At 40.7% G+C, this 13,612-nt stretch overlaps 1 protein-coding gene across 1 annotated transcript in view; it reads left to right on the top strand.

Moving 5' to 3' along the window:
* ERC2 (ELKS/RAB6-interacting/CAST family member 2) overlaps positions 1-13,612 on the top strand; it is a 940,128-nt gene that overhangs the window by 403,638 nt on the left and 522,878 nt on the right. Inside the window, exons 7-8 of the mRNA XM_061195441.1 lie at positions 3,632-3,769; positions 11,406-11,546. Of these exons, the coding sequence (XP_061051424.1) occupies positions 3,632-3,769; positions 11,406-11,546 (279 nt within the window). The remainder of the gene's footprint in view (positions 1-3,631; positions 3,770-11,405; positions 11,547-13,612) is intronic.

Raw genomic sequence — 13,612 nt, 5'->3', positions numbered from 1 at the left:
GAAAGGAAGTCATTCAGTCAGATCTGCATTATAGGAAGGATAGTTGTGCTGCAGTTTTGGAGACCAGATGGGAGGGGAGCAAATGTGGAGTAAAGGAGGCTGCTGCTGTTTAGTCAATGACAACTCTTCCACTGAGGGCTGCATTTGTGTGAAAACTCACTAAAAAACTCCCTCTTGGCATTGCCCCTTCTCAGGCTTGGCAGGCCTGGAGCTACTGAAGTCAGTCTGAAGCCATTAGGATTAGGGCAGCCTGGTGACCTCCAGGGCCTGAGCTCTCCCGGCCCCCTGCCCCCTCTCCAGTGGTCTCCTCTGAGAGGTGCAGGTACCACTTCAGCAGAACTGGCTCCTGCTGAGTCTGCTCAGCTGTGATGAAAAGGCAGCTCAGTTCAAAGGCAAGGACAACCCTGTGCTCAGGCCCATCTCTTATTTTATCAAGTCCCAGTGACCAGTGAGTTGACTATGTTGCTTAGGTGGATTCAGTTTTTTGCAGCATGTGGAATTTCTCACAGAATCCTCACTTTCCATCCCCAATCCTAAACCCTGGTTTTCAATTTGCTTATTTTTCATTGCCTGCTATTTCAACCTAGTACAACCTCACCCTTTGAAGAAAAGTTTCTACTTTTTTTCTTGTAAATGTTGTTAATAATTTACAAATATTAGAAAGCTGCAAAATAATTTTTTAAAAGCTACAGAATTTTACATTTGCTCCAGTCTCCTAAATTTAAAATTTTAAGAATTGAGTCCTCCTTGGAGTAACAAAGGAATATTTCCTCTTACAATGAGTCCTTTTAAAAAGCACAGACTTACTGTTCAAAACACATTTAAAGAACCATTCTTATATTTTGTAGTTGGTCTTAAATATCTTTTATTCTGTCTGTTATGTTCAAGGAGAACAAGCTGGCAGATGCAGTAAAGTATAAAGAAGAAAAGTAAAATCATCAGTCATACCACTGACAAATAATATTTTAGTGAGTTCCATATATATATTTTGTTGTTGTTGTTGTTCTATGCTAGAATTTTCTCTTTTTACAAAGAAATGTCATACGATTTTATATTCTACTCTTTTTCCTTCTCATTCTCCGATTTCTACTTAGTTATCAGTTGTATGCAAACATGATTTTAAATACTTGCATAATGGTTTAAATTTTTATATACAAATATAAACTAAAAATTACGCATAATTTTACCAACCAGATAATCTTGGTTGGCATTAAAATTGAATAAAACCCACATGGTTAGAAAATTCAAGCAGAGAACTACAGAAATGTTCAAAAACGATAAGCAGAAGGCCTCTTCCACAGTTTTGTACCCTAGACCCTTTCCCCCAAAGTTAAACACTATTAAAATTTCTTGTGAATTTTTTTTCCAGAAAAAAATTTTATATTAATAGCTGTGTATATGTATCTATTTATAGGCTTATTTTTTATTTACACAAGAGTCTATGTTCCCCACTCTGGTCTGTACCTTGTGTTTATTAAGAATCATTCTTGGTGATCTTTGTGCAACATTTTTAAAGTGGTGTATCCCTACCTCTATAAATGTCTCCAGTTCCAGCTCTGTTTTTCAATCTTGTCTGTGGTATAATTGGCTCTTCTGCTGAGCTCTTAGATGTGAGATAATAGCTATGTCACTCCTGTGTCTCACCAGCCCACGTTTCTCCAGCTCTTATCTCCTACCTGAGTATTCCTTGGACCACTGACCCTCAACATCCTTAATCTCCCCAGTAATTGAGGAGGCCCCAGGGAGTCTCACAGCAGTCTTCTTTAGCCTCTATTTGCAGCTCCCGAAGTCCCTTGAAATCAGTGATGCCACTACACCAGGGCTGATGCCCTGAAAGAAAGTCCCCTTTCTTCTGTCCAGGGCACTGTCTCCCATGGTGAACACGGGGAACTTAATCAGTTTGCTTGGAGCCCCCATGGATTTGCACACGTGTGTACACAAATGTGGGTGTGAGTGTACTCAAAATAATGACACACACTCTCTCAAGAGTCAGTCGTCTCAGCTGCTGGTTTCTTCTATATAATGACTACATTCTGATATGTAACCATCCATATTTTTGCTCACTCATATATTTGCTTATTGTGTTGTGTAACCCCATGAACACTTGTCTGGAATGGAGGGAGCCTTTGTTCTGACTGCAGATGATTATACCTTTTGAGTTCCTGTGTTTTGCATGGAGGGACAGTTCTTACAGTGGTAGCTGAATAGGAATACAATGCATTTTGATGAAGGAGAAGGTTAATTATTTCCCCAAACCAGGATGTCTGTCTCAAGGCAGAAAACATGTCTTATTAAAAAATACATTGGCAAAAAAAGGAAGGAGAAGAAGGAAGGGGGAGGAGAAAGGGAAAAATAAAAGAAAGAAGGAAGGAGCAAAGGAAGGTGGGAAGAATGGAAGGAGGAATTGTCCATCTCCATTAGGCCACATCTATTTTAATCATTGGAAAAATTAGCCACGTCCTCTGTCCTCAGATTGAGGGTCAGCAGGGTTGTTATCTTTGCATTCAGAGCTATTTTGATGCTGCTACTGCTGCCACCTCCACTGTCAACCTTCCTCCTCCTCATTACTGCTTCTACTGTTGTCATTATTTGTATTGCCATTCCAGATTCATGCTACGTGAATCAAGTAATCCCCAAATTTGTTTGAGTCACACATTGTGAAACATGCATTTGGAATGATTTCCTGAGAAAGCCTGGGTGCAGAATACAAATATTTTGAATGGACTTATCTTAGAGTTGTACTGCTTTTTTTCCTTGTCAATTTAAAACCCTTAATATGAATAAATTGTTTGTACAGTGGGACTTTTTTTTAATCCTTAGATAAGAAATACATGGTTTGAAAGCAGAGAATAAAAACATGAATGATAATGTACGCAATGCCCAAGAGAAGGTCCTTGCTGTTGCTCCTGGGCAGGCGTTATAATCGGCTATTTGGTGTGTTTATTTCAGGCTGCAGATAGTGGATAAAAGTGGCTGGTTGGTTGCCAGCACATGACTTATTTGCCAGATGGAGTGTTTAGTACTCGTTACATTTGATTTATATCACAGGTTCTTCCCATTAACAGTCTACTGGTGATAACCTACTTGGCTTTTCATGTGGTTACTTTGAAACAGCCACTTGACAACATTTGGCATATCACAAAGTTTAATACTGAATAAAGGAGTGAGTGAATGACTACATAGGTTCTGCCATATACTGATATGGTGCTCAGTGTAGAATGAGCACCCAGTACGTGTCTGTTCGTTGAATAAAGGAATCCTGAATATGTGTTTCTCTGATTCACTGCACCAAGATTAGGTTTATGGACTTGAGACTTAAAGGGCTGGTGAAAGAGGTAGAAATAGATAGAAATAATAGTGCTTACATGTCTGAAGGGCTTGCATTTGCATGGAGGGAGATATTCTGCTCATCTGTATTGCCATTTAAACACGAAGTTGAATTACATGGAAGAAAGAAGGTCTCATCAAAATGGCCTTGATTCTGAGTCAAAGTGTAACTTCATAATACTGACAATTTCCATAATCTTGGGTCTTTTTTTTTTTTTATTTTTTTTAGATAGGTCCACTTCAGGGACCTTGGCACTGAACATGTAATAAAATGTGCATTAAATATGGTGATCTTTACTTTCAGATTGAAAACTTGCAAGAACAACTTAGGGATAAAGACAAGCAACTGACCAATCTGAAAGACAGAGTGAAGTCCTTGCAGACTGATTCCAGTAATACGGATACTGCACTGGCGACGCTTGAGGAGGCTTTGTCAGAGAAGGTAAGCTTGGACTAAAAATTAGCGGGGGTATCAGGATTTAGGGAAACATGGTTGGGAGGAAATGATCCAAATGCATTTCAATGTGCTTGTTTTTCTCCATGCACCCACACTAAGCCTAGTCCCAGCTGGGCCTCCCACTCCCGTGCTCGCCCTTTGCAGTAGACTTGGCACACTGAAGCCAAGGGTGTCATTTTGAAATGCACACCTGGTCGCATCACCCTTGTCCCTGATTAAAAACCTTCACTACCTTGTCATTGTTTTTAGGATGATAAAAACTGAAATCTTTAACCTCACCCATAGGGTCCATCCCTTCATCTGCTTTGGCTCTTATCTGACCAGCCACTTCTCTGCCTGCCTCACTTCCCTCCCCTCCCCTCCTCTCCCCTCTTCTTCCCTCCCCCTTCTCCCCCCCTCCCTCCCTCCCTCCCTCCCTCCCTTCTTCCCATCTTTCCTTCCTCCTTTTCCAGCCTCATCCCCCATCTCTCTTCCCTCATTCTTTGTGCTCTAGGCATACTGGCCTTCTAGATTTTTTTTTTAAATTAATTTATTTTATTTATTTTTATTTTTGGCTGTGTTGGGTCTTCGTTGCTGTGTGCGGGCTTTCTCTAGTTGCGGCGAGCGGGGGCTACTCTTTGCTGCGGTGCTCAGGCTTCTCATTGTGGTGGCTTTTCTTGTTGCAGAGCACGGGCTCTAGGTGTGCGGGCTTCAGTAGTTGGGGCATGTGGGCTCAGTAGTTGTGGCTTGCGGGCTCTAGAGTGCAGGCTCAGTAGTTGTGGCGCACGGGCTTAGTTGCTCCGCGGCATGTGGGATCTTCCCGGACCAGCGCTCGAACCCGTGCCCCTTGCATTGGCAGGCGGATTCTCAACCACTGTGCCACCAGGGAAGTCCCGGCCTTCTAGATTTTTAAGTGCACCATTGTTCGCTTCTGCCTCAGACACTTTGCACATGCTATTACTGAGCCTAGAATGTTCTTTACTCTCTGCAGACTTAATTCCTCTTCTTCGGAGAGCTCAGCTTCCTGAGAAGCTGTATCGCACAGTAGTCAAGAATGTGGACATTGGAGTCAGACTGCTTGGGTTCAAATCCTAGGTCTGACACGTACTACTTTGGACAAGTTACTTAACCTCTCGCTTTCTCAGTTTTATCATTTGTAAAAGAGGATAATAATAGTACCTACTTTAGTGGAATATGTTGAGGAGAAAATGCATTAATATATGGAAAGTGTTGAGAATAATAGGCATAATAAGTTATAGCTGTTATTATTATTATCAATCATTTCCTCAGGGAAGCCTCCTAGGTAAAATCCTCTCTTATGTTCTCATGAACACTGTGAATTTCCCAGAGCTCTTGTCACAATCTTAATTGTTCATTTATCTGTTTTAATGTGATTAATTGGTCTTCTCTGCTAGACTCCAAGCCTGAGCAACATACCCGTATATATGTGTTATTTGTGCGTGTTAGCTTACCTTCCCCCAGTGCTTAGCACAATACCTGCATGGGGGAGTGCTCAGTGGGTGTTGATTGAGTGAGTCGCCACCATATGACAGGCACTGCTGTGGGTACTGGGGGTCCAGTAGAGAAGAGAATGGGTGAAAATCCTAGCTCTCGTGGAGGTTAGATTCTAATGGGACTGAGGAGACACAGACAATAATTAAGTAAGTAAAACACATGGGACTTCAGAGGGTAATAATTTCCATAGAAGAAAGCAAGAAGAGGGTACAGGGAGTGCTGGGGTGAAATGGCCAGGTAGAGGGTCTTACTGAGAAGGGGGCATTTGAGGAAAGTGAGGGATGAACCATGAGCACTTCTGGAGGGAGAATGTACTGGAGGGGAGAGCAAGTGCAGAGTGGGAGGGGGAGGGGGGAAAGAGTATCCCTTGAAGCCCCTGTGAGAAAGGATGAAAAATTTTGACTTTCACTCTGAAGGGGATAGGAAACCATTTGGAGGGTTTTGTTCTGACTGACATTTAAAAGGATTATTTTGATTAAAAGAATGAACAAAATCTATTAGGCAACTAGGTCATTCTGATGTTTACCGATTCCTAAAATGATTTCTAGCCCATTTCATTCTAGTTAAGTTAGTTCATTCATTCTCTGGGCACTTTTGTAGGAGTCATACTGTGCAGAGTGTGTGTAGGGTGCTCAGTCTTAGCTCTGCCACTAAGTAACTGGATGACCTTGACAGATAACTCTCTCCCCCAGGGCCTCAAATTTCCCATTTGTAGGATGGGAGAATTAGATTAAATAGCCCACTGGTTCCACAAGTCAGCGAATCTTAAAGAAGTCTTCTCTGACCTCTACTTCAGAATCACCAGGAGTCGTCTGTTGAAAATATAATTATTAGGCCCCATGTATACCTACTGAATCAGAACCTTGAGTAGTGCCTAGAAGTCTGCACTTTGGCAAGCTCCCTAGGTCACTGTGATATATACCGTAGTCTAAAAACCACTTCTCTATGCTAAAAATATAGAAGGTAAAAAAAGGAGCCATAATTCTACGCCTAGATAGTCTTAATGTTCCTATTAAAATTATAAGATTATAACTTTAACATTAAATTATAAATAAGAGACAAAATTTTATGTGGAAACGTAAGAATAAATAAGATGATTTTTCAGGGAAAAATATTCTTTTTACAATTTTCAAGAATTTAGTATCAAAACTTTTTTTTTTTTTTTTGGCTGTTTTGGGTCTTCGTTGCTGTGCATGGGCTTTCTCTAGTTGTGGCGAGCAGGGGCTACTCTTTGTTGCAGTGCGCAGGCTTCCCCCTGCGGTGGCTTCTCTTGTTGTGGAGCACGGGCTCTAGGCATGTGGGCTTCAGTAGTTGTGGCATGCAGTCTCAGTAGTTGTGACTTGCGGGCTCTAGAGCACAGGCTCAATATTTGTGGAGCACGGGCTTAGTTGCTCCACAGCATGTGGGATCTTCTTGGACCAGGGCTCAAACCTGTGTTCCCTGCATTGGCAGGCGGGTTCTTATCCACTGCGCCATCAGGGAAGTCCCTCAAAACTTTCTTGTAGTAATTTTGTTTGTAAAATTTGAATAAAGGAATGTTGTTTCAAAAACTATTAATAATCATGTATCCCTTTTGCAGTTTTTGAGTGATACGATGTCAGTCCATTTGCACCCTTGATTTCTTTCTCCAAATATACAGAAATAAACTTATACCATATACATTTCCATATCATGTATTCTTGGCAGCATTTTATCCTTTTCCCCCCTACTAAGATTTGATTTATTCTAGTTTAAATCCCAAAACAATTCTCATACCTGAAACTACTCCCTTTACTTAAGTACTTCCTTTGAGACTGAGGAGATGTTCAGGAAGGAAAGCTGAGGTCTGTGGGAGTCTAGCCCCATCAAACTGTCCCCACTACTTGATAACTGCATCACGTGGGGCAAGCCTCTTCTCCTCTCAGGGCATCTCAGTAACTTATCTTCAAAATGTGCATTTAAACTAGCTGACCTCTAAATTCCTCTAAATCTTTTGGAATTACCTTGACAATAATTATTCAGTTTGCTGATCCACAATCTCAGGCATGTGAAATCTGTACTGGACCATAGATGGGCAGTTGAGAACTTAGATGCCATGAAGGGCCATGCAGGGAGCAAAAATGAGGGAAGTGGGTTTGGTGTTAAGCAGTAGGGACTGCTGATGACTATGGCAAGATGGAGCGTCTTTGACTTACCGCAAAATATTCAAGTTCAATTTTATAATATGATGCTCAAGCAAAACAAAATAGCTCTTTGGACCAGCTGTGGCCCATGAGCTGTTAGTTTCCAAACCCTGTTTGCATCTGATTTTTAGCCTTTCACCTGATGAAGAATAAAAGCAAACACAGAGAGAATTTTCGAAAGGTGCCAAAAATCAGAGCATTAGTGTATTTGAAAAACACAGACAAAAACATTGGATAGGAACTGGCAAAGTTCTCTATCATGGGACAAAGAATAGTAGATTTATTTTAATTATTTATTCCAGTGGGTATCAGACTTCTATATGTATCTAAAAATAATCTTATCATCTAGAGAGTGTCTTAAAATACAGTTTCCTGGGTCCCATTTCCTAGTGATTCTGATTCAGTGCTCTGCTGTGGGCTCTGCTCTGGGGAATCTTTGATTTTTAACAAGCATGCCCAGTGATTCTGATGCAAGTGTTTGGAAGACCACACTTTGAGGAACAGTAAATCCATGCTCTTTCATTTTAAATACGGGAAGTGGGCTCAGTGAGGTAAAATGACATGCCCAGAAATGAAAATCTGGGACATGTGCAGCACTGTTCCTCATCTCTGGGCCCTGGGCGGACATCATTAATCAACCGTGGCACCAGTTAACTTCTCAACCCAGCACTCTGGGAAGCCACTTCTGCTCTCTCTAAGTTAGCCCTTAGCTGGGACTTTATTGCCTCCCCAAGGCCACTCAGCTCATGGGTGATGGAATGGGACTAGAACTTAAACGTTCTGTTCTTTGTGTGTTTGACAATGCAATCTCTTTTAATAGCCTTCCCCTCACGAGTTCCATTTTTATCCACATGTAAGTGGACAGATCCTCTGCAACAAGACATGGGGCAAAAAATAAAATGATTAATTAAAAATCGTGAACTTATAAGAGCATTTAATTATTTGCTGTCCTTTGGCTGATGAATAGAACCCATTAGGCACTATTCACCATTTCACTTGGATTATTACATCCCAGGGAGTGTGTTATTCCTTTTAATTTCTGGGAACTTATTCAAATATCCAGAGTGTGTAAAAATAAATAAATAAATAATGCTGCTTGGTGAGTTAAGATTGAGTATGACTTAGCTCTAGGAATGACACACAGAAGCTCAAGGAACCCGCAGTATTTATAAAGCTGGTCTCGCCAAGCCTTGCTGTGGCCACGTAGCAGATAAGCAGTTGAGAAAGCCAGATAGCAGAGCTGGAGGCCACTGCCAATGCAGTTCCCACCCAGTGATAAAGCACAAATAGATTAGACCTGTGCGGAGCCAGATGGGTGCACAAGGAACACTTGCCAATGCAAATAAGACTAAAACAAGAACACATTGTTGGAATTTCTGCAAGTTGGTTGTTAATCAAGTAGATCATGGCATATTAGGACCTTTTAACACATGTTTTTGACATCTGGCCCTGCGCGGCTGACAGTTAAATTAGTTTTGTGATTGACGGAGAAATATTTTGTAGTATTGAATCATCAATAACACTTAAAAACATTATACTGCTTGCTGATTTTCTTTGTCATCGATGCCCAGTCAATAGTACAAGTGCTTAGAGCAAATCAACCTAATTTCCAAGTGACTCTGACACCTTCTGGATGTTAACATGCATACTTAATTCCCCTTCCTTTGAAGACAGGATGATCCCTAATTTGAATTTTGTTCCTTCCATCAGCCTTTTTAATTGCCTGTTGTATGCCAGACAGTTTGCCCAGCCCTGGGTTAAGAGATTCATAAGATTTGATTGTTGCCTTTTGGAAAGCTAGGCTGAGAGAGTGGACATGCAATAAAACCAAGCAAAGGGTGCCTAGTGAGAATAAATGCATGTTTATGTTCTGGCCAGAGTGATTCCTGGGAAGGTTTCTAAATGGTGATGTGACATGGTCAGTTTGGGGCTTTAAAAATATCACTCCAACAGCCATGGGGTGGAAGTGATGGGATGGAGATGACCTGCTCACTGGTTGACCGGTTGTGAGGCTTTTGCAATAAGTGCAGGCAAAAGGCAGTGTGGGCTCAGTTGCTGAAATTGTTAAAAGTCCTTGAGAGACTTACCGTGCACTGAGGCCATTTCCTTCTTCTGTCAATCACATAATCACCTACTCTACAATGGCACAGACAGAGTAAAATAGCACGGTAACTGAAATCAAGAAGAAACAAATATAGGCAATGTAATAGACTCATTTGTTCTATTTCTACCCCCACTGTTATAGTAATAATATACTTCATTTTAAAGTGTTTTTGAGTAATTACAAAACAACAATGGTACTTTTTTCGCCCTTGAAAGCATTAGACATAAATTATCGTCATTGGGGTAGAACAGTTGCTCCCCTGGGGGAACTTAAATCACAGGCTAAGTGTTCAAACTAACTTCCCTCTACATTAAACACTGTTTTACAGTTGTCTTATATATCAGGCATCGTCTTGTACTATATACTTGTAAGAATATAAAAGACAATATTCTTAAGAATCATTGCACCAACATTTTTTAACATGACCATCCAAAAGGAAATTCAAATATGTGTTAGGTAATTTGAAACAAGTTTCAGAAATCTAACTTAAATTTTACCCATGCAGAATTTTCCTTAAAAAAAGAAGGTTCTGGGACTTCCCTGGTGGCGCAGTGGTTAAGAATCTGCCTGCCAGTGCAGGGGACACGGGTTCGAGCCCCTTGGGGAAGATTCCACATGCCGCGGAGCAACTAAGCCCGTGCGCCACAACTACTGAAGCCCGCGTGCCTAGAGCCCGTGCTCCGCAACAAGAGAAGCCACCGCAATGAGAAGCCTGAGCATCACAGCGAGGAGGGGCCCCTGCTCGTTGCAATTGGAGAGGGCCCGCGCGCAGCGACAAAGACCCAACGCAACCAAAAATAAATAAATTTTTAAAAAAATCCTTAGGAAAAAAAAAAGGTTCTTATTTTGATATCAGTAAGATTTCACACTTTTGGAAAACATGTCTACCAGAGTAATGTTTTTATTTCAATATAAAAGTCAAGGGCAGACAGACCCTCAGATCTCCTTGAATGGCTCCAGGTGTATGTTTGTGGCAGTGTGTTCTTTTCGGCGTGGCTAAGACTCAGACAGCCCTGGATGCCAGGGTGGGCCTTCTGTTTATGAGCTGGATCACCTTGGACGAGTCAGTCGGCCTCTCTGAGCCTGGGTTTCCTCTGCACTACTCTGTTACCAGTAGTACTGGTTCAGATCTCACAGATGTGATGAGGACTAGATGAGAAGGGTATATCACAGTGCCTAGCAGGTAGCAACCTCTCAATAAAAGAAGCTGCTGTTTGAACTTTGCTCAAATTCTAGCAATGTTTTTGAGTCTCTACTGATTGCCAAGAAACCACTGAAAAAATGTGGAAGTAAATAAACACCTCCAGACACATTGGAAAATCACTTATATAAGGAGCTTATTCTTTCTTTTGTCTCAAGTTTTCACTGTGAGTCCAGCTCTAAGTCCCAGAGGGGTCTAGGTCCTGCCCCACTTTGATCCCCTTTCTAGCGAGAAGAGTCTTCAGAAACCAAGGAAAGTTCTTTGACATCAAATGGGAAAGCCAAGCAAAGAGGGTTGATCCAAGAGGTTAGTTCTGCCTCTTCCCCTTACCCATACAAGACTTTAGGTCTTGGTGCCTGAACCTCCCACTTCTGGAATTGCTCTTGGAATTTTCCTGGTACCACCATGAACTTGAACATTGAGATCCCTTGCAACCCTATGATAATTAACTTTGATTAACAAGCTGAAAGCTTTATTGACTGTCTTTCCCAAATACTGTTATGCACAGCTTCTCTTCACAAACCCAATTTTGAATATCTTGTGTTTGTTGATTCCTCTAGAACATTTCTTATGTGTATTTCTTCTTATTTCCTTTCATAGCATGCCTTGGCATGCACACTGATCGGTTCTCACCTCTTTTTTTGGACAATTGCCTCACAGGAAAGAATAATTGAGCGTTTGAAAGAACAACGGGAGAGAGATGATCGGGAAAGACTTGAAGAGATAGAATCATTCCGAAAAGAGAATAAAGACCTGAAAGAGAAGGTCAACGCTTTACAAGCTGAACTGACTGAAAAAGAGGTGAGTCTGGAAAAACAACCACACTGATAGTACTCATAAACCCATATCCACGTAGCCTTAAGAGACTAGAGACTTAGTTTGAGGGACTGTGTGAAGGCTTGGGGGACCTAGTTACCTTTGCTTTGTAAAGCTATCTGAATTCAAAGAACAATATTTACTATAATTCCCTACATCCAGTGATGCTCTGTGCATATCTTCTGTACTCTACTGACCACATACCATTTAGCTCCTTGAAAGTTTTCTTGATGTCTTACCATATTCATACGGCTTGGAGGATTCCAAGCCGTATTTTTTTTCAATGTCTCATGATCCCTTGTTTTTTTCAATGGGATTGAAAAAATTTTTTCAATGTCTCATGATCTCTTGTTTGAGATAACAATAACAACAACAGCATTGATAATAATAACAATAACTCCAGTTCGCTGAGGGCCTGTTATGTACTAATCCTTGTGTTGGGTGCTGTACGTTCATCTGTGCTTCTCAAATGGATCACTTAATACCCCCAGGTTAGGAGATATGGTACCATGCTGGACACATAGGTATAGATTGTGGCTGCTCTTCTGGAACATCATTTTTACATTATGGTAAATAATTTGAAAGAGTATTTTAATGCTAGCGCAAACATGGATACAGAAAACAAATCTCACCTGCATTTTTTAATGTAAAACAATATGCTTTAAAGAAATTTTTTGTTTGGTGGTTATGGAGAGTATCCCTATTCTGAGGGATGGCTATAACCCCTTTAGTTTACTTAGGGATACTTTGGTGGAGAAGTTTGAGAAGCAGCAATGCACATTCTTTTATTCAGTCTCCAAAGCTCTGAGATATGTGCCATTGTCCACACCTGGTCCCCTCACACTTATTTTTGTCTGTGGAAAATGTCTATCTCCTTTATGACATGTCAATCCTTTTGCTGTGTTGGGTTGTATCACAGCATAGTTGTATATGTCCCAGCTCCAAAGTATCACCTCAGACCTTGGGTTTTGATAATTCTATACAAATTAAAGTACTGTCTAAATTAGGAGTCCAAGAAGGGAACAATTGATGAGTAATAGGAATTTTGAGGAAACTTAGAAGCAAAATTTATATTCTCTAAAACTTAAGCTCACTAGTTTTTAGAGAAGAGGTTATTTCTTTGATATGAAAATAAAGAATGTAAATCCTGGAGGATCTGTAATTACTGTAGTTAGTATGTAACAGAAGGCACAGAAGCTTCTATCTCGTTTGCAGCATTCTTCACAGATCGCAAGTGTTATTCATGGGTTTGCACCTTAAAAAAAAAAAAAAATATATATATATATAGATAGATAGATATGCTTCTAATTGAAAAGAGATCTTGATGACATGGTGGAGCATAAGCTTTAAATGAAAATAATTTTGTAAATAATGCTTACATTGTATGAACTTCAGATAGGCATTTCTGCAAACATTTATTGTTCCTGTGTAATAATGTGCTTGCCACTGGGCTAGGTGTGTCAGTCAAGGTTCCACCAGAAAAACAGAACTGTACCAAGGAATTTAACCATATTAAGAAATTTACTGCGAGGAATTGGCTTACATAGTTATGGAGGCTGGCTAAGCAAGTCCAAAATTCACAGGGAAGGCCATCAGGAAGGGCAGGCTGGAAACTCTCAGACAGAAGCTGATGCTGCAGTCCACAGGAGGAATTTCTTCTTCCTCAGGGAAACCTTAGTCTGCTCCTAAGACCTTTCAACTGATAGGATCAGGACCACCCAGATTATGAAGAATAATATCCTTTACTTAAAGTCAACTGACTGTAGATGTTAGTCACATCTACAGAATGCCTCCACAGCAACACTTAGATTAGTGTTTGATTGAATAACTGGAGGCTATGACCTAGCCAAGTTGACACATAAAGCTATCACCCCTGGCAATTTTAAATTTATAAAGGAAAACAGTGCATAATTGTTGTTAGCATGGAGCTTATAATTTAGTTGAGGTGGTAATAATCTTCACCATGACAGAGTACCTGGATTATAAGGTTCTTTATTACTTCTGTGGTAGTTACATGATAAAGACCATTGAAATTGGAGTCGGAGACCTGG

The sequence above is a fragment of the Eubalaena glacialis genome, chromosome 7 (assembly GCF_028564815.1).
Source record: "Eubalaena glacialis isolate mEubGla1 chromosome 7, mEubGla1.1.hap2.+ XY, whole genome shotgun sequence".
Lineage (NCBI taxonomy): Eukaryota > Metazoa > Chordata > Mammalia > Artiodactyla > Balaenidae > Eubalaena > Eubalaena glacialis.
Note: the sequence above shows the minus strand (reverse complement) of the source record. Positions and strands in the feature narration are given on the sequence as shown.